This window comes from Aythya marila (assembly GCF_965140915.1).
Source record: "Aythya marila genome assembly, chromosome: 8".
Taxonomy (NCBI): Eukaryota; Metazoa; Chordata; class Aves; order Anseriformes; family Anatidae; genus Aythya; species Aythya marila.
In genome coordinates, this window is record NC_139049.1 from 22896425 (window position 1) to 22916760 (window position 20336).

At 51.2% G+C, this 20336-nt stretch overlaps 3 protein-coding genes across 5 annotated transcripts in view; 1 reads left to right on the forward strand and 2 right to left on the reverse strand.

Annotated features, from left to right (window-relative positions):
* Positions 1-39: 39 nt before the first annotated feature.
* Positions 40-4716, reverse strand: MUTYH (mutY DNA glycosylase). Of its 2 annotated transcripts, XM_082766685.1 has the most exons (16): positions 4582-4716; positions 4284-4405; positions 3589-3628; positions 3163-3236; positions 2992-3033; positions 2833-2904; positions 2562-2675; positions 2297-2394; positions 1922-2066; positions 1761-1836; positions 1498-1683; positions 1199-1344; positions 846-998; positions 661-711; positions 399-545; positions 40-320 (listed from the first exon to the last, which is right to left on the reverse strand). In XM_082766685.1, the coding sequence occupies exons 1-15, from the start codon at positions 4691-4693 to the stop codon at positions 441-443; spliced, it is 1536 nt and encodes a 511-aa protein (XP_082622811.1). In that variant the 5' UTR covers positions 4694-4716; the 3' UTR covers positions 40-320; positions 399-440. The 2 variants fall into 2 exon arrangements, with proteins under 2 accessions (XP_082622811.1, XP_082622810.1); XM_082766684.1 differs by having other exon boundaries at positions 40-545.
* Positions 4717-5197: 481 nt separating this feature from the next.
* On the forward strand, positions 5198-11004 carry TOE1 (target of EGR1, exonuclease). The gene is made up of 7 exons (XM_082765684.1): positions 5198-5322; positions 5397-5437; positions 6062-6158; positions 6264-6422; positions 6781-7040; positions 8426-8594; positions 9066-11004. The coding sequence occupies exons 1-7, from the start codon at positions 5200-5202 to the stop codon at positions 9849-9851; spliced, it is 1635 nt and encodes a 544-aa protein (XP_082621810.1). The 5' UTR covers positions 5198-5199; the 3' UTR covers positions 9852-11004.
* A 151-nt stretch (positions 11005-11155) lies between these two features.
* The window catches only part of TESK2 (testis associated actin remodelling kinase 2), a 75819-nt gene continuing 66638 nt past the window's right edge, over positions 11156-20336 (reverse strand). For both annotated transcript variants that reach the window (XM_082765683.1, XM_082765682.1), the window contains 2 exons: positions 17974-18109; positions 11156-15893 (listed from right to left, as the gene is read on the reverse strand). In XM_082765683.1, the coding sequence (XP_082621809.1) occupies positions 14887-15893; positions 17974-18109 (1143 nt within the window). In that variant the 3' untranslated portion in view covers positions 11156-14886. The remainder of the gene's footprint in view (positions 15894-17973; positions 18110-20336) is intronic.

Below are 20336 nucleotides of genomic sequence, written 5' to 3' on the forward strand. Positions count from 1 at the left end.
CTGCAGCAGAGGCAGAAAAATCACTTCAAAACTTAAAAACACCACCTTTGGAGATTTATTAGAAAGCCCATGGCTCAGATTCAGTAAAAACAAGCATCAAAAGGGCTAGGGGAGGCATGAGGGTACAGCAGCAGCCCCAGTCGCTGGCTGGTGGCCGAGTTGCAGACGTGTGCCAGGGCTCGCGGGCAGCCGGGGCCGCGTCCTTCCTGCTGCCCGGGGGGGCTTCAGCCGAGCAGGGAAGGCGAGCCCAGCCCCGGGTCACATCCAGCACCACGCTGGTCCCCCCGTGAAGGCCGGGTGACGTGCTGGTGGCCGTGGGGCTGGAAGGAAAAGCACAGGAGACCGCTACAGGGCCACGGCGGGACCCGCTGCCACCCTATACCCTGCATGAGACTCACCACAGTGTGGGTGCCCGGTGGTCCTGGCTATCGCAGAGGGCATCAGGGTGGGTTGGGAGCCCGGAGGAAGGCGCGGAGGGAGAGCTGTGTCCCGGGGCGGGTGCTGTCCCCTGCCCCTGGCTTCGCGCCCCGCTTCCGCTTGGAGCCCTGAGGGAGAGGGGCTGGGGCTGAGCCAAACCCCGAGGACCCCCAGGGGACCCCCAGGGACAAAGCCAGCCCGGCAAATCCCCCCCTGCCCACAGGACGGCTCCTGCACACCCACCTTGGCAGGGCCGCTCTCCTCCCCGCGCTGCCGCTCGCACACCTTCAACACCTGAAAGGAGCCCAGGAGAGCCCAGGGCTGATCAGCACCCAGGGCAACGAGCTGGGAAGTCCCCGCAGGGGGTAGGGAGTACCCCAGGACCCCAGGAGATGGAGGGGAGGGAAGTCCCAACTCTCCCCAAACACCTTCTTCATGGCCGTGGACACCGCCGAGGCACGGAACTCCTCCTCTGTGACCCAGCGGGACGGGGATGAGGCAAGGTCCAGGGTCACGTCCCCGTCCAGGGGCAGGGAGTACACCACATAGGTCTGGTGGATGTGAGAGAAGACGTGGACAACCTGCAAGGGGAGTGGGAGACACTGAAGCTGGCAGCCTGCAGGCAGCAGGGGATGCATCACTTGCCCCACAAACACACTGCCAGGGCCCTGAAGAGCCAGGCAGGGTGCGGGAGCGGTGCCAGCAGGGGACAGGATCCCCCCTCCCGTGCTGCATCCCCCATCGCTGAGCATGTGGGGCTTGTCCCACGCCCCACACTCACCTCCCCCATGAACCGCAAGCTCCCCGCTGCCACAGGCAGCCCCGTCCACGCCTGGAGGTGATCCCGCAGCACCTCCCGCTGCTGCTCCTGCTGCAGACCCGGAGCCAGTGGGACACTGGGGAACTCCCAGAGCCCGGCCAGGAGCCCTGGGGAGAGGGGACACGAGGGACATGAGCCAGCAGGAGGTGCACCCAGGGGTGCCGAGCCTCTCACAGCCCAAGAGGCTCCTTTCCCAGCCCCAGCACTCCCTGGCTGCTCTGCCCAGGTGCTTTTTTCCCCTCTCCCACCCGTTTGGGTACCCGAGCTGGGTCTCTGCACGATCAGGTACTCCAGGGCCCCGCGGCGGCCCCTGCGCTCCAGCACGCACGTGGCCGTTTGCTCCACCCGCGGCTGCTTCTTCGCTGCTTTGCGGGGGAAGTTGGTCACCCCCAGGCTGCTGTCCCACGGCTCGGCGGCTGGGGGGCACAAGGGACAGTCCCCAACAGCTGCAAGCACCAACACAAAGGTCACAGCAGGGCCCAAACTCGGTGCCACCACCGCCAGGATCGACCCCGGTGCTTACCGCAGTCCTCGACATCAGGCACCGGGGGGAGTTTTCCCAGTAACTTCTGAGAGGCCAAGGCCAGCTCCTTCTCCACCTGGAGAGGGGACAGGAGAGGGGACAGCTGGCAGCCCACAGCCCCCAGCAGGCTGGGAGGGGACGGTTTTTGGTGCCACACCTACCCTGAGCCTCGCTCGGCAGTGCTGCTTCACGGGGCACTCCCCGCACAGCGGCGCCTTGGGCGTGCACACGGTCGCCCCCAGCTCCATCAGGGCTTGGTTAAAATCCCCCGGGCGGCTCCTGTCCACCAAGGCATTGGCCATGGCCCTGCAAGAAACAGCAGTGAGGGGCAGGGAGCCCCCAAACAGCATGAATTGCAGCTCCTGCCCGCGAGGGGAGGATGCTCCCGGGCAGGCAGAGGCCACGCAGGTCCTTTCTCCTGAGCTTCCCAAGAGCTCCTGCACCCCTGGCCTCCCCCTGCTGCAGGCTCAGCTCCCAAAGGATCCTGCCCTCAGCCACCACGCAGCACAGCCACAAATCCCTCAGGGCTCCCCTACCAGAGGCGGTCGATGACAGGCGGGCTGCTGGGGTCAGCGCCGATGCAGCGCAGGCGGCAGAGGACACGGATCACGTTCCCATCCACGACACCCGTCGCCTGCAACCAGGAGCAGGGGTTACCACCTGCACCACAACGCCAGGAGAGCCGGGCACAAAGCTCAGGGAGCCCCCAGCTCGCCAGACCCAGCAGCAGGACCCAGCCAGGAGTGGGGCTGGGTGGCAGCGAGGGGAGACGTGTCCCTGCCGGCCACCGAGAGCTCTCACCTGCCCATAGGAGATGGAAGCGATGGCTCCTGCCGTGTATCGGCCCACTCCTGGCAGAAGTTTCTGCAGCTCCTCGGCTGTCCTGGGCATTTGGCCAGCCAGCTCGGACACCACCTGGGAGACAGAGCAGCCAGGGCAGCTGAGCTGGGTGTGTAGATGTGACCCACAAGAAGGGGTCCCAGCCACGTAGCCTTGTGCCAGCAGCTCGCAGCCCCAGCGAGGCAAGGCAGACGCGAGCCAGCACCCACCCAAACGCCCAACACCCCAGCACCTTCCTCGCTGCCTCCTGCAGACGCTTTCCTCGGGAGTAGTAGCCGAGTCCTGCCCACAGCTCGTTCACCTCCTGCCCCAAGAGACACAGAGCAGCGTCAGATCGGGCACGGAAAGAGCCACGAGGGCAGGGAGAGCACCCAGCCCCAGCGCTGCTCACCTCCAGCGACGCCTCTGCCAGCGCCTGCAGCGTCGGCCACTTCTGCAGAGCAGGGGGAAGGTGACAAGGGAGGGACGAGCACGGCCGTGCTCTGCCCCTGGGGGTCTGCCACAGGCAGAGGTCAGGGCCACCAAATCAGGGACCTGAGGGCACACCGTGAGGAGCACTCACCTGCATCCAGCGGTTGTAGTAGTCGATCACCGTAGCCACCTGCGTCTGCTGGAGCATGATCTCAGACACCCACACTGCCGGCAGCACGCAGGGATCAGAGCAGAGGTGCCAACACCACCCACACCCCTCACAGCACGGGCTGTGACCACCCCAGTACCGGTCACAAGCACCGCAGCAGCATCCAGCCCACCAGACCCCATCCCACCAGACCCCAGCCCCACACACAGTCCCACAGGAGCTCCCTCAGGCCCAAAGCTGCCTCTCAGACCCCCCAGAGCCACACAAGTGGGGCTCAGTGGCTCCTGCGGCCATGTCAGGGGCCCAAGCAGCTTGTTGTAAGGATGGGAGCTGAAGCCACAGATCCTCACAAGGCCATATTGTACGTCCAGGTCAGTAACAACACAGGGTGCAGCCCCTGCTCCTCACCTGCATAAGCCCGTCTGTTGACATCCGGCTCAGTCACAGCCTAAAAGGGGACAAGAATAGAGCATAAGAAATGGGGGCACAGCACCCCAGCACAGGGAGACCTGCATGTGGAATAAAATTGCTCATGGTGTGTTTTGAACACTATATAGGAGTATAAAAGATATTTCCTCAAGTGCCAACACGTTCTGACTTCAGCAACATCAGATTTAAACACCATAGGAGAGCCTTGCAGCACTACTCAGAGAGATGCTGCTGTAAAGCTGACGCCCACCCCCAGCACCCCGATGGCTGTCAAACCACCTTTTGCCAGGCCTAGCACTGAGCAGGTAAGAGCTGTAACAAAAGCGCTTGACAGGCTTAAAGCAACAGCAGAAAACCCTTTTGACAGCTGTAGGATACCAAAGACAGGATTAAAAAGTGTCCAGAAGACAACTGGATCAAGGGAGAAGCGCTCAGGCTCAGAGACTGAGATTTTCAGATCCACCCCACGTTACTGTTCACATTTAGGCACTCACCTACAGATGACCCATCACATAATTACCGGCACCACCTGGAGCACCATCCCATCCCCACCACCTCCTCCCATTTTCATGCAGCTGAGGGAAGCCTCGCCTCGACAAAACCACCGCAGCCAGCATCGCTCCCCCGGGGCAGAGGGACGGGCTCCCCGCCGCAGCAGCCCCGCTCGCCCTTACCAGCGCCCTCCAGGGCAGGTCCCTCTTGCTCTGGTCGTACCACGCCAGCAGCCTGCCCCGCAGCGCCTCCACCTCAGCGGGGTCCCCGAAGAGGTGCAGCGCGGCTGAGGGAGCGGGGCGCCCTGCAGGGAGAGCAGCACGGGGTCAGGGCACAAGGACAGAGCGGGGGCTGCGTGAGCGCCTACGGCACAGCACCGCCGGGGCCCCGGTGGGGACAGCGGCCACAAACCGGGCACAAACCGGGCTGCCCGCCCCCAGCCACCCCCGGCTCCCCGCAGCCTCCCCACCCTGCGGGCACCTCCGGGGGCCGCCGGGCCCTTGCTGCCCTTCCCGGCCCCGGGGGCCGCCCCCCTGCCCCGGCCGCCGCCCCTGCGGAGCCCCCGGGCGGCCGCGGCCCGCAGCGGGCCCATGGTGGGACCGGGGGGGGCCTCCACGTGCGTTTTTCCCGGGAAAACACCCCCCCAGCCCCGCCCCCGCGCGCGGACCAATCAGAGAGCCGCTTGCCCCGCCACAGCCAATCGCAGACGGGTGTGGGGGAGGGGTTTCGCGCCCTCCCGGATACAGGAGGCTCCCGGGAGGGGGCGTGGCCCCGTGGCGCGGCGGAGCCAATCAGCGCGGGGAGAGGGAGGGGCGGGGAGGTTATCCCCGCCCCTTCCCTCACGGGTCCTAGAGGCTGACGCACAAGGCCCCTCGGGGCTGTCCATGCTAAACGCCTGTTCGCACAAAAACGAAATTTAAGTCAAAATCCGGTTTGGGAAAGCGGAGAGAAAAAAAAAAGAAAGCGTTAGAAGGAAAAGAGGTATATAAAGGGCTGTCAGCACAGGGAGAGGCGAAGAGCGAGGCGAGCGGTGGGAGCAGGCAGCGCCGAGACAGCCCGCACGGGCCAGGCTCCGGAGCGGCCGTGATGGCGGCGGCCATGCTGGGGGCGGCCATGTCGCGGCGGGTGCCGGTGGTGGACGTGCAGAGCGGGAACCTGGCGGAGCTGTGGCCCGGGATGCTGCTGGCGCTGCGCTCCGCCGCCTTCATCGCCGTGGACACGGTGAGGGGGCACGGGGGGGAGGTGGGGGGGCTCCGGGGGGCGGCTGACGGCGGCTGACGGCTGTGCCCGTGCAGGAGCTGAGCGGCCTCGGGGCCAGGAAGGCGCTGCTGAGCCCGTGAGTGGGGAGGGGGCACCGGGGGGGGGGAAGGGGGCACCGGGGGGGGACCGGGAGGGCTCCGGGGGGGTCCTGGGGGGGTCACGAAGGGCTCCGGGGGGTATCGGGGGGGTCGGGGGGTACCGGGAGGCACCTGGAAGGCACCGGAGGGTCCCAGGGGGGTCCTGGGGGGGGTAACGAGGGGCTCTGGGGGGCTCCGGGGGGTACAGGGAGGGCTCGAGGGGGGTCCCGAGGGGGTAAGGGGGGCACCGGGAGGCACCGGAGGGGTCAGGGGGGGCTCTGGGGGGGTAACGAGGGGCTCCGGGGGGCACCGGAGGGGTAAAGGGGGTACTGGGGGGGTCAGGGGGGTACCGGGAGGGTAGCCGGGGGGTAAAGGGGGGGTCCTGGGGGGATAACGAGGGGCTCCGGAGGGCACTGGAAGGGTAAAGGGGGTACCGGGGGGGTAAGGGGGGTACCGGAGGGCACTGGGGACTCCCGGGGAGTCACTGGGAGCTCACTGGGAGGTCACTGGGAAGGTACCCGGGGACGCTGGGGTGTACCGGGGGTGGTCCCGGGCCCGGTGGTCTCCCCCCCGTTGGTGTTTTGGTGCCCGGTGTCCCGGTTTTACGGGCATGCTGCCCGCAGGTGCATCGAGGAGCGGTACCGAGCTGTGTGCAGCGCCGCGCGGACGCGCTCCGTGCTGTCCCTGGGCATCGCCTGCTTCAGGCAGCTCCCCGGCAAGGTAACGGGGCTGCCGCGGGGCCAGGGTGGGTGCTGGGGGCTACCAGGGCGAGCCCTGGGTGCGTGCGGGGCGCTGACCGCTGCGCTGTGCTCCCCTCTCCCTCAGCCCGAGCACACCTACCTGTGCCAGGTGTACAACCTGACGCTGCTCTGCACCGAGGAGTACGTGGTGGAGCCACAGTCGGTGCAGTTCCTGGTGCAGCACGGCTTCGACTTCAACAAGCAGTACTCGCAGGGCATCCCCTACCACAAGGGCAATGACAAGGTGAGGAAGCGCTGCTGGGCGCGTGCCCTCGCCCTCGTCCTTCCCTCGCCTTCATGCACCTCGGCGTGCCCTGCTCCAGGCTGCTGGGGAGGTTCTGGTTCCCCAGGAGCCTCCTTCCCATGCCTGTTACGTGAAGAAAGGCTCAAAAAAGGAACCTGAACGCAGCGTATCCTTCTTACCTCTCCTATTTTATATCCAATGTCACTCACAGCAGCTGCTCTTCCAATTATTTGGGCATTTCTTTTATCAGAGCAGGTCGTGGCTGTAAGCAGCGTAGTGCAACAACAGGCCCTGAGGATACCTGGCGTGGCATTAAGTCGCTGTGCTAAGGTTTACTGACTAATCCCTCCTCTTTCAGGGCAATGAGACCCAGAGCCAGAGCATTCGAACCTTTTTCCTGGAACTCATCCGAGCGAGAAAGCCTCTCGTTCTGCATAACGGGCTGATCGATCTGGTCTTCCTGTACCAGTGCTTCTACGCTCACCTCCCAGACAACCTCGGCACTTTCACCGCTGACCTCTCGGAAATGTTTCCAGCGGGAATATACGACACCAAATACGCTTCAGAGTTTGAGACCCGCTTTGTGGCATCCTACTTGGAGTATGCTTTCAAGAAGTGGTGAGCGGCACACCGGTATTTAAAGCTTTGGGGTGAAAGAGGGAATCAGTGCTTGGTTTATTTTTCCAGGCAAAGGATTTAGGTCTTTGTATTGTTGCAGTGACTGAAGAAAGGAGCTTTTCTGTGATTTTTTTTTTTTTTAGGATGCACCACATAAGGGTGCATCTGGTAATTCACTGTTTGGTGGGCAGCAGTGGAAAGAGGATTTCAGTCTTTTGCTGGCAGTAATTGTAACGACAATGACCTTATTTTTTTTTTTTTATTTAATTTTAATTGGACTGAAAACAAGTTGATTCACTGCGTGGCCCTGGTCCAGCAGCGCCACAGAGATGCCAGCAGGAACACAGGCAGAGCAGATTCCCTGTGAACTCAGCGAGGGAGCAGGGCTGTGCCTGCTGAGCCTGCTGTAACACAGGTTATTTAGTAAAGGGGGGTGCTCCCTATCTCCTGACGCTGGCTAGCTCCGCCACAACTCTTTTTTGTGAGATTCTCACTTGGAGCAGGTTCCTATTCCCATCACTTCCTTCCAAGCAAAGGTTTGCTCTTGTTCCAAGGCTCTTGTCTTGCTTCCTGCCCTCAGCTCTGAGGATATCTTCCAGGTGAACAAATTAGAAGCAGCAGTGTCTGTTCTGTTTGTCAGCCTGGGCCCTGGTTCTGCAGTCGCTGCACAATCTGAACAAGGCACTGGCGGTGGTACAGCCCCTTGAATCTGCTAAATTCACACCATGCAGAGCAGAAATGGTATCTTAGTGCCTGTTTTGTATTAGGAAATGCTGTTTTGACAGGTCTGAAAATGTTCGAGATGGTTCTTCTCAAACAAAAATACTTTTTTTTTTCCTGACAGGATGAAAACACTTTTAAAACAGGACTCTTAATGTTTTAACCTACAGATCTACTTACCTCCAAAGCTTTTGGGCGTTTTAGCCAGCTGTTGGGACAAAACGGTTGTTTTTTCATGAGATGGAAAGCATTTCTGGTGTCTGCATTGCCCAGGTTTGATGTGTCTGGGTGGTGGCTGCTAGATACACCACAACTCCTTGGGTATTTCCCTTTGTCCATTAACATCACCAGGACTAACACATCTTACTGCCCTGAATATTCAAAACCAAGATAGGCAGACCCTTCTCCCATAGCTTCACCAAGGACAGTGCTGTCCCTGCCTGTATTGAGGAATAAGGGGAAACAGCATTTAAATCAGCACAGAAGGGATTATTTATTGAAGTTCTGTTCCCTGGACTGACTTCCCTTGCAGCAGGCTGTCAAACAGGAGCTGGAGCTCAAGAGCAAGAAAGCAGAGGAGCTGAAAGTTGGTGCAGAGCAACGTGTTCGCACCAGCCCTGCTCTGGGGTGTCTTTGAGTTAACTGCGTGCTCTGGTGTGTTCCAGCAAGCGAGAGAACTGCAAGCTGAGGGACTCCGGCAGCCAGCACCTCACCATTGAGTTCTGCAACTACCCCGAGAACATGTCCCACTACATTGACTATCGCCACTGCTCTCTGGAAGAAGCAAGCAGCGTGGGAGGGGCAAATAACGTGCCTGTCTGCGAGAAATTTTCAGTAAGTAATGGGAATCCCTGCTTCCTACCTCGCTCTATGGAAAAAGACATGTGGCCAGAGCAGGAGGTGGTAGGAGGGCACCTGGGAGCTTCCACTTACTTGCTTCATGATAGAGGGAAGATTTTCAAGCTTTGCCTTTTTGGTTTCAAAGCCACACAACAGCATGCTCTGTTCTGAGGCAGTGAATTTCACAGGTTACATTAGTAGCCAAGATTCAAAGAGATAATACAGCCCTAAATAGAGGGATGGTGTGAGTTACAGTACCTGCTGCTGCCTTGGGAGGGCTGGGAGTTCTAAAGGAGTTTGTCAATTCCTTTCCTGTGCCGTGGGGCTGTAACTGGACACGGTGCTCCAGGCACAGCCTCATGAGCCCACGAGTAGAGTGGAAAATTACCTCTGCTCCGTGTTCTGGGGATAGGCTGCTGTAACCAGGCTGCCAGTGGCTACAGGCTTCTCTCTCCTTCTCCTTAGGCCTACGGCTGGTGTCCAAATGGGGTGAAGTGTCCCCAGTCCCATAACATCGACCTCATAATCGATGAGGATGACAAGCTTTTGGAGAAGCGGAAGAAACGCAAACACAAGTGGAAGCGGCGGAAGAACGCAGAAGAACCTGCAAAGGTGCTTGAACAGGAAAGCTCAGGGAAAGACATGGAGATAGCTCAGAACGGGGAGGAGGGACCGCCGCCAAAGCAGAGCTGCTATGAAGCTGCGGCAGAGGTGGAGGAGATGACACCCAACGATGATGACTGGCCACTGGAGGAGGAAAACCCCACTGCCGTGGCACCAGAGGCCAGCTCAGACACCAGCACACGTGCTAGATGGGAAGAAGATCTGGGGAGCGCTGGAGAACCTGCTGACATGAGCCCTTCTGCCAAGGGACACGCCTCTGACAGTGACCAAGTGGAGGGGAAGTCAGAGCTCCCTTCTGGAGCAGCCTCAGCCAGGCACCCAGACAGCCCCCAGACTGAAGCAGTGTGTGCTGCAGGAAAGCAAAAGGAAGCCCAGGAGCTCCCGTCGCAGGGGGGCATCCACCGAGCTGGTTTTGATGCCTTCATGACTGGTTACATCATGGCTTACGTCTGGATGCTCAAGAAGAGAAAAAGCACAGACGGTAGCACAGAGCCCTGGTGTCCGGACTGTCACAATAAACTGTACCTCAGCGGGAAATCAGTGCCACTTCAAATAGTGAAGAGCTCCTTTTCTAAGTCTTCCAAAGCTCACAGCCGGAAGATGAAGTTGGCCTGGGACAGCACATAGAGCTAGGGGACTCCTGGCTGAACTGGGCTTTTTTCCCCCCTCAGTTGTTAAAGTTCTTTATTCTTTCAAAAATTGACCAGAAAGGGAGCAAGTTTCTTATCTGTGGTTTTGTTTTGACTTCTTGACTAATTAAATTGCTCTCAGTTGGAGTTCTCCCTGGTGTTCCTCAGCAGCACAAGGGGTGATAAAGGCACAGGTAAGGTTGGAGGGAAGAGAGGTGCACTTCAGCTGCACCCAGGGCTGTAAGTGGCAGCAGTGATCCCCACTCAAAGTGGGTTTAAAAAAAAACAACAGGCTTAGGGTTGTCTTTCTGGAAAGACCCTCTGATAACTCCTTCAGCACGGGTTTCACTTGCAGAGGAAGGGCAATCCCTTGATAATGTAAGAGGAGACAGAGGCCAGAGAACATCCTCCCAGATCTTGCCTTTACCCTTAATATTTGCTGCCACTTAACCCAGTAGCTTAGAGGAAGACAAACCTTTTCAAAAGGACCACATGCTGAAGGTCAAAATCTACATTATAAAAAGCATGAAAAGGCCCAGTTGTCACATACAATTATTTTGATAGAAAGTGCTATTAATCAATGACTGGAGGAAGATGTGATGCTTCTGTTGCACACCAGAAGGAAGCAGGCTAGTTCTTCAGGCAAAGCACACATTTCCATGAATCTTTAGGGAGGTGTTACTTTTGATACTCATAATTATTCCCCGTCTTTCTAAGGAAGCTGAGAAGGAAAAAAGTGTTTTGGTTTTTGTTTGTTTAAAAGCCCAGAGAAGGGTTCCACCTAATACTTGTAATTTTAGTTGTGGTTACAACATAGATGAAACCTTTGCTTCTGCAGGAAAAAAGTAGAAAGTTGTGCTGGGCTAGGTGATTCTAAGCAACAGCAGGTCTTTTACACTTCTAAATAAGGGACTGAAAGCTCCTCTTAAACCCTGATGTGTTGCTTCCTGTGCTTACCGAAGCTAGGCTGTAGGGCTAGGACACTGCAGTCACCATGGCAAGCTCCCTGCAGGCTGAGTGCTATCAAAAGCATCTTGTAGGTCACAAGTTACTGCCTACTCTTCAGAGCACTATAAGGAAGAATAGAAAAAAGGCTTTGAGTCTCATGGGTTGAATAGTGTTAACACTTCAGGAAGATGCAGGAGGGAAATAACACAATAACGATGACAGTTCTCTTTGTTTATAACTCAGCACCACGTACTGATAACATCTCAAAACCACCATGAATATCATCTATAGCTAATGTAAGCATTTGAATCAACGTTTGTGTAACCTAGAATTGTCCTCTTAATCACAAGACTCCACCCTTGATTTTATTTTTATTTTGAAAGCAAGATGGGAAAGTTTACAAAACCTGACCAAGAAAAAATTATGAAAATATTTAACTGGATTCATCTTTGGTTACTTCTTATTGCAGTTCCAATAAAACATACACCATTTCTATAGTTCAAAAAAAAAAAAAAAGTCAGAAGGTCAATCAACATAAAAACAAGACGTGCTTTCTTCACATATTCATAAATATCCACAATATTAGAAAAGTTGTTTTGCAAAGATTTTTTTTTTTCTGGCAGTGTTAACTTACTATTATACACAAGCTACAAACTTCTTCCTAAGCCTTTAATTACAAGTTGAGCTATTTACAGTCTGCAAAATATTAAGACGTAAAACTCCTTCATAAATATGAAAATAGATCATCTTGCAAAGATCTTTATACTTAATCAAATATCTGGCTGCCCCTCCTCCCCAAAAAAAAAAGGTTATTTGTTTTGCATAGAAATGTAGTGACATGCAATATAAACAATAGCATTAAGTGCAAACAGGAATTATTCAAGTGTCTTTAGTCGTACTGGCAAAAAATACCAATGTTCTGTTACACAACACATTGATGCCTTTCCAGCAAGTAGAAGTCTACTAAAGCCCCTTGTCTGCACTGCTTCTGAGGGGCAGCAACTCACATGCATCCTCTTAGTTGCCTTTTAGCAACCTGCAACCACAACAAAAATAGCTTATAACAGACATGTAAATGAATTCAACATAGAAAGATTTAAAGTGAATTAAAAACATCTTTGATCTCTTCAGGGAACCTAGCAATGTGTAGAAAGTCTTTTAAAAGAGCAAGAATGGCTCCTGTAAGAAAGTCAAAAACCATGATAAAATCCAATCACGATAAAACTTTGTCACATCACTATAAAACAGGGAGTTTGCTGACCACACGTTGGTATTTACGTTCATCAGTAGCTGTCAGAAAATGGCCCCCAGTAGAAAAGCACCTTCAGATGGGCAGAAAACCTAGGAGTACTCGCTAGGTGCAACCTGGATTCAGCTTTGCACAACCAAAGGGATGAGACTTAGTGCCAACTGCATCCAGACCCTTGGAAATGCCATGTTTGAGCAGGCATTAAGCTGTTTTAAGACTGCCTTTTACTCCAGTGCCTCTTTTCCCATGCAGACCAAGAATGCAGGAAAGGCCTGAGCCTTTGGTATCCCTTGGTATTTCTTTCTGACATCTCCCCCTTGGTACAAACAGCTAGAAAAGGTGATGGATGTGCCCTGTGTCAGCTGGCTGCACTCAGAGTAGACACTTAGGGAAATAAAAATTTAGCCGTGTTGCTTTGTAAGAGATCCATTCAGGGCAGGGAAACGTTTTAAGAGATAGTGCTATAAGACACAGGTGAGGTCACTGTGACGGGTGTTTGAGAGGTACCCCAAGCCTGGCTGCACAGGCTTTGCAGTCTGTCAGAGGGTACCAGGCTTCCCAGCAGGGTGGCAGCTCTGAGGACCAGGGCAATGCAAGCCAGAGGCACGCACCTGCGCTCTGCTGAGGCTGCGGGACTGCTTCCTTGTAGGCTGGGGATCCAGAAGTAAACCATTCCTTATTATTGCTCGTTTGTCTGAAGTCATGCATCTACGTGCATCTTGTGACAACAGAAGCTGGTGCTGGTGGTTTCCCTCCTGAAAGATTAGTTGTGTAAAAGAAAAAGAGGAAGAAAAAAGCAGGCACAAGGCCGGCAGCCAGCCGTCAGTTGAGTTGTGCTGACCGGTTCCCTGTCCTCAAAGGAAATTACACGCACACAGTGCCAGCCCTTCAAGCTGCTCCGTGCTCTGCAGACAGGATACACAAGACAAGCTACTCTACAGATCAGCACCTTCTAGAGGCAGAGAGCTGTGAGCCACAAGAGGTGTTCTTGGTAAGGATGGGCATTTTTCAAACTGCTGACGACTGCCTAATGCAGCACAGACTGCTCAGTAACTAAAGGACACTTTCTCATTTAATTCCTTGCAGCCATTACAAGGGATAATTGCTGCTCAGGTTGAGACATTTCACAAGTTATAACTCACAGAATAGTTACCTATACCTCCAAAAAGCTCAGTATCTCAGCCAAGAAAGAGCTTAGGCTTTCTTCTTCATCCGTTCCTTGAGATTGGAAAAGAGTAGGAAAAGTCCATCAGGGAGTACCAGCTTACATTTTCCATCCTTACATGAGAGCAGGAAGTGTAACAGATTACTTGGATAGAACTCTGGACTTCCAACCCCTCAGAGCCTACTGTATCACCTGCTCAGTGAGCATGCAATGAAACCTCAGTTAGGAATGATAATGTAGGTTAAAAAAATAAATAACAAAAACCCCACATTGTTGTAGGCAATAATAGCAGAAGGGCAGGATGTGGAACACATCACCACAGAACAAGCTTTCCCATGCATCTCATCCCAGAGTGGGGATCTCTGATACTGGTTCCAGCAAGCAGCTTGGAAGCACGTGCTGCTAATGCTTTTACAGCTACCTGCTGGTGGATGGAAGGAAAAAAAAAGAAATAAAGTAGATAATCCTGTTTTGTGACAGGAGAAACTTATGAAGATAACAGATCCTTTCTATAGAAGAAAAGAAGTAATTGGGGACAAACTAATTTTCTTAAATTTGACAACTCAAAGCCCTTCTGTGAGTCTACCGTTTCTCCTCCAAAAGCACTCATGGCCACAACACTGCTGGCAGCTTCCCTTGAGCAGGGGATTCCTGTCCTTCATCACACAGTCTGCTTTTAATTAAGAACCTATAATTACTGTGCTGGCACTAATAAGATAGGATGTCCTACCAGAGAGGGAAGTGAACGTGTCCCTTCTACCTGGTGATGATGGTCAGCAGTTAATCTAGATGCTGTATTTAACTGTTCTGCCGCAAGAGATCACGCTCTCCATTCAGCTCTTCAAAGATAAAAAGCCCAGGAGCTCAGAACTGCTACTTTCACTGGCAGTTTCTCAAGAAGCCCAGAAATGACAGCACCTGGAAGGTGGCTCTCCTCTTGTGCCCTGGGCAAATCTTCCTCCACATCTGGGTCGAGACACACAAAGAGCTGTGCAAGAAAGCGGTGCTCAGTGTCCTGCTTCCCTGCACTAATGAATCATTAATAAATCCCAAGGGAAACGAGAAACACCAGGGAACAGGTTGTTCTTGTTAATTGGAAAGTACTTATCATGTGACTCAGCCTGCAGACTGCAACCAGCGTGAGGGCTTTTGTTTCTGAAAGAAGAGCTTGTTTAATGCTGCAGCACAGCTCTAAGAGATCCCTGTGCCCAGTTCCAGAACGGAGGCTCTGATTCGCGTGTACTGCTTGCAGAATGCTAATGCAAACCCTGCAGGAGTTTAGAGCAGCTGGTCAGTCAGAGGAAAAGGGAAAACCTACAGTTCGCTCTTTCTACCCCATGTGGAACTTAAGGCCTTGAAATGCTCCATGCTGGAATCCAGGTCGAACTCTTTACTTGGTGCCTGCTTCTCGCTACTACTGCTTGGAAGGGACTACGGGGCCCGCATGGACATTCTGGCTGGAGTAGTTCCCCCTCCTAAAGTAAATCAGGAAGGAAACATAGCTTGAAATAAAGTTAAAATAATCAGTCTCTCCAGATGCTGTCCGCAGCTGTTTGACAGCCCATTCTTACCATCTGCTGGGTCTCTTGAGTATGAAACCCAGCACCACAGAGAAACAGAGTTTAAGTGACTGGGAACAACTCAAGGACATGTTCAGTTTGAGCCCTCTCTTCATATGCCACAAGTTGACTGCGTGCTGCCACTTGCTGAGTTGTTGGAGGTCTGAGACAATGGGGCAGTGCTGTCCCCATCGTGCTCCCTGAAGGGCCGTGCCTCTCTCCTCGGCGCTGTGGAAGGACCAACACTGAACAGAGGCTTTGTAGACTCCAGCGGTGTATTTTTCAGTAGGTCATCTTCCACCTCCATCTCTTCAGAAGGGAGACAACCAGCAAACACCTGTGAGGAATGTCCCTCAGAGTTCACTGAATTCTCAGCTGGGAGCCTTTTGTAGGATAGTGGCTCAGGCTGGGCCAGCGCTAATGGTTGATTACATGCTGGATCTTCACATGTGTTCTCAACAGGGTAAAACCCATTTTCCTCCTGGGACACAGGCCCATCTGAACAGTCCATATCTTCCTCTTGTCCTGGTACAGGAAGAAATTCTGACCTGTGAGGCTTGGCTTGAAAGGGAGGAATCTCTGACACACCGTATTTACTGCTACTCAGGAGTTTTTGCCGAACCTCTGCACTTAGTTGGGTTGGGTCACACCTGCTGACGGTTGAGGACAGCCCACCAAACAGCCCATATTCTTTGTGTGGCAGTTCAGGGGAGACTGGAAGCGATCTGCATTTCCTGCCAGGAGGGAGGGAAAACTCCTGCCAGTCCGTGCTATATGCCTGCCGGAACTGGGACTGGCTGGCTTTCAGGCCACCTCCTGCCTCTGGAGAATGCAAGTCAAACACAAGAGAGATCACAGACTTGCTTGGCATGTCAAAGAATTTTATCTTTCCACCCTTGAGGTCCTCCCGTGCATTGAAGGGATTAACTTTCCGGCCTAAACCTTTGCTTGGTGTATAGTAGGGGTCCTGGACATTTATCTTCCTGGAAGGCTTGCGGGAGAAGATATCCGACTGGCTGCGTGATAACCAGATATTCCGACGTGGACGGGGTGACTTGGGTGGGATCTTATCGTCCAGGGAACTCAAACGTTTTACTCCTGGTCCTTTTTCGATTGACCCTGAGTGGAAGAATAGAAATACCTTTAGCTTAAAGGAGCTATATGGCCGCATGCCTGTTCCCTCACAGAGCCTTCTCAATAACTGTACAGGAGAAAGGTGTACTTCTGATGTTCCAAAGTATCTTCCACAGACACATTTGCTAGTTACTTAAAAGTTTTTACACATACACAACACCACTCTTCTCCCCAGTGTATCACTGGTTTCAGACTTGGAGATTTGGCAGCCCTGTCCACAGGACCTTTTAAATGCAAAGGCAGTCAATGCTACATTTAAAGTGTTCTCTCCTCTTCATTCATACCTCAAACTGATTAAAAGTCACCTTGAAGAACCAAGCAAACTCAAATTCAGTTAATGCCATCTTACTTGTCTAGACAGTGAAACTGGACTGCTTCTGTATTATGTTATAATCAAATTTGCCACCCACATTATGGGAGATGCTAATTTAACACAGTAACATTGTCTTCAGGAAAAAAGGGAAGGAAACTGTACAAAAATCTGAAAGGAACAAAGAAGTCCTTTCAGTCCTCTATGCAAACTTTGTTTTTTTAGGGCTCCTTCAAACCTCCTCACTGCCTGTACACTGACACAAGAGAAAGGACATAGAGTGGTCTTGGAGGAGAACAATTTGCACGTTTCTACACTTATCATCATGGTTTCCAGCAGAGATTGCCCAAGATCTGTTGATGATACTGACCATAAAAGAAAGCAAATACAAGACAGTCACCAAAGAAACTGTGACATTTTCACCCTGATAGGAAAAGTCTACGACCAAAATAAATGCCCTCCTGATACCAAGAGTTAAAATCATTCCAGCCTTGAGTCAGTAGATTATCCAGTACAGAAATTAGGGATACATGAGAATTTTATGAGTAGGAGTTAAAAAAAACTTTACATATGTATGTGTATGCATGCAAATAAGTACGCACACATACACAAAATCTAAAGGTTTATCACTACAACAGGATGGGAAACTTGCAGTTGTTTTGGAAAAGGCATTAACTTTTAGAGTGTTTGGGACATGCAGCTGTCACTGGCTCTCAAGGTGCCTCTGAAAAGCTGTGGTAGAGTAATAACAATTGAGTGGATGTAATAAAATGTTATTTCCTTTCGATTACCATTTCCAGAATGAGCACGTGGACTTCTGCTTTTTCCTTTAAATACTGCCACAGTTCAGTCTGTAGGTGCTCCACTGAGGAAAGACTACGCAAGTCAAAGAACCACACATAACACTTCTCCACAAAGATGCAAGTCTAAGCCATGCTCCAAAGGCATAATGCCAGGAAAACCAAAAAGAACATTTTGTTTTTTCACTCACACCTCTCAGGTGCTTTCCAGGTAGGGGAGAACTATCACATGTGCATGCTCCATGTGGTTTGAAAGAACTGATTTTAAAAAATATATAGTTTCATATATGCATCTATTGTCTGTGTAATATATTTGACTGTACTCTAAGTTTCCAACACCAGAAATCTACTACTAGAGAAGAAATCTCGGTCAGAACATGCCCCCACGAAGAAGTGATTGCAGTTTGCTCCTCACACCAGGGGGCACTAGACAGCTTTAGAAAAAGCCCTTCAAGGCCAGCATTCCCAATGCAGATCAGGGATTCATCTTTTCCCCAGTTCACAGTACTTCTAAGGTACTTTAGAATACAATGCATCTTCTCTGCTCTTCCTCCTGAGGGAATTTAAGTAGCTTCTAAGTGTTACACATAATACATACCAAAGAAATTATATACCAAGGAAATTATGTATATGCACTAAGAAGTAGCAGGGGCAAAGCAAAAGTTGATGAATTTTCATGTACTTTCAGCTACTTACATTCCCAAATGAACTCTAAATTTTACTTCAAGAGCTTGTGGGCACAACCTTTTGAGGCACTTTAAGGAAAAGCCGTTCTTTCCCAAATGACACTGCACAGTGCACCATTGTTCCAAAATCATTTTCAGGCTTTAGGCAAAATAATTCATGAACTATATATAATACCACATTTATCTGAAATCTCAGTAGTCAAAATACAGAACACTGTACTCTCTCGCTATTAGCCTGCAGCAAGTTTTGTGCAAATACAGACATTTACCTTTGGGTTTTCTTTCATTGTTGTCAAGATTCAAAAATTTTCTGTCTCTCTCACAGTCCTCATTTCTCAGCCGGTTCAAAGTCTCCTCCAGTGTTTTGACAATATCAGCAAATGAAGGACGTAACTTCGGATCCATCTGTGAACGCACAGAAATCAGATCGTTTCATGGGGGTTTGTCCATACTATTTAGTTTTGACAGACAGAAGGATAACTTGAAGGAACTGAAGAAATTCAAGATTGTTTTAAGAAGCATGTTACTATTGGAAAAAAATCTAAGTAAAGCAGGGGAAAAGTAGTGTTCTAGTTTACGTCTATTATACTTCTCATTTCATTTTCAAGTTGGAAAGATTCAATGATGGTGTATTTTATAAAGAAAAGGTAGCAAGATATTTGACTCAGGACCTTATTTGTTGTAAAACATTTTCCACAGTTCAAAGATTTCTTTCTGTACCCCAGTTATCAGCCAGAGATTATACAACAATGTAATTTCAAAGTCTGTGTGAAGCAATAAGAATTAAAACAGAGCAACTTGGTTATATTATTCTTTAAAAGTTTGTAATTCTTCCATCATTGCTTGGGGCTTTAATTAAAATCTACCGAATGGCATTGCTGATTTTAAAGTTTCAAATCTTCTATCTTTGCATCTGTTTATCAGCCTCACTACTCAGTGTACCGGTCTGTCTTGTGAGGAAGCAAGATTGACAAGTTACATGAGAAAAGTAATACAACAGAAAAGACTATTTTGGCCCAAGTAAAATATTCTTTCCTCCGCCTCAGCCATCAGTATGTATTTATCAGTACGCATTTATTTATTCTCCCTAATAGAAATGCATCCCTAAACAAAGCCAAACATGACAACTGTAATAGAGAGCAAGCAGCTTAAATTAAGTAGTAATTTAGATGGCATTTAATCATTCTGAACACTCACCCTGCATATACGTTACAGGTTTAACTACCATAGGTAGCACTGTCTAATTATGCAGTCAAAAGTTAACCTCATTACACTGTTAAAGAGATTCCGCTTGACCTGACTGTCTCCAGCTCCCTAAAGGCTTTTTCAGAGCAGACAAGCCCTGACAGGTATCACCACCAGTCCAAAGGAGACAGAGGTGCTTTGGAAAGAACAAACCCCACAGACCTCCCTGATGCTGTCCTGCAGGTCCTGAGATGGATCCTTCTGAAGAGAACTGGTACGATTGGCAATGCTAGAACACCTTCTAGCAACACAGGGTAAAGGGCTACCAATTCCTACATACAGTGATAAAAAAAAAATCACACCTGCTTTGAATTCAAGGACTGCAATTTCCTGGCATAGGAAAACATCTTTCTGCTTTCCCTATTTCACTGAAAGGGTAAGGCAGGGTAAAACACCAAAGCATATCCTCTGTACTCTGACAAAATCAATTTGAAAAAATGAGAGTGCTGTTGCATGCTGCAGGAAGTAAGAACAGGTCTCTGCCTATTTCAGCTTGTGCTAGGAAAGATCCAGGACAACAGCAGCAATGAAAAAGTGACTCAGAGCTACATTTGCGTCTTCCATCCTGATCACTCAGTTCCTGCTGAAGTGGAATAGAAGGTTCTTCCTCAAAGCTGCAGTTCCCCACTGCTTAGCTCATGCTCATAAGCCTTCTGCATGATCATACATGATTACATTTAGAAGCATTCATGCAAGAGGGCTTATAATTTGCTGGGGGAGCTGTAGGTTTCAGACTTCCTTACATGTACTCATTTTTAAAAACGCTTTGTAACAGCAAACTAAAGAATTTTTAATCCACTACTCATACACATCTGTTTTTACTCGTTTTCTTAGGCTGCCCTAAACACATTTCCTGGCCGTAGAAAACTCCAGGGCTTTGCATATTAGTTCAGCTAATCAGCTGAGCTATACAGTTCACAGTGATTGTCAAGCCATTAAATAATAAAAAGCTATATAAAAATTACCACTCAGATCACCTATTACGGGAGTATAGCATGCTTAGGGAGATATAAGGCAGCCTTATCTATTTGCTGCCTTTTCATTCCACTAGGCAAGCGGTAAGGGAATTGCAATATGCTCCGCAGTGGAATCAGCATACTAATGGCTTGATCACAAGACAGTCATTTCCAGTTCCAGTTCAGGGAACGGACGTTTATTATGCAGGAGACAGCATTTGATGATAATCAGTAGGAGAAAATCCTTTTTCTCTGAACATAAAAAAATCTTACATAAGAATATGAGACCAGTCACTTTCCCTTTGCTCATGAATACAGTTCTACTCTGAATTTGTGCTGAAAAATTGCTTTGAATCAAGCACCATGTGTTGGATGCTGTATGATTTCTGGGGACTACAGCTGAGAGCTGAGGTTTCCACAGTCAAACCCTA

Coding starts and splice junctions, on each gene's coding strand:
- MUTYH (XM_082766685.1), bottom strand. CDS start 4,693: ATGGGCCCGCTGCGGGCCGCGGCCGCCCGGGGGCTCCGCAGGGGCGGC. Junction 2,905..2,991: donor TGGCAGAGGCGTCGCTGGAG/GTGAGCAGCGCT, acceptor CTCTTGGGGCAG/GAGGTGAACGAGCTGTGGGC. Junction 1,345..1,497: donor CGTGCAGAGACCCAGCTCGG/GTACCCAAACGG, acceptor CCCTCTCCCCAG/GGCTCCTGGCCGGGCTCTGG.
- TOE1 (XM_082765684.1), top strand. CDS start 5,200: ATGCTGGGGGCGGCCATGTCGCGGCGGGTGCCGGTGGTGGACGTGCAG. Junction 6,159..6,263: donor TCAGGCAGCTCCCCGGCAAG/GTAACGGGGCTG, acceptor CCTCTCCCTCAG/CCCGAGCACACCTACCTGTG. Junction 6,423..6,780: donor ACCACAAGGGCAATGACAAG/GTGAGGAAGCGC, acceptor CTCCTCTTTCAG/GGCAATGAGACCCAGAGCCA.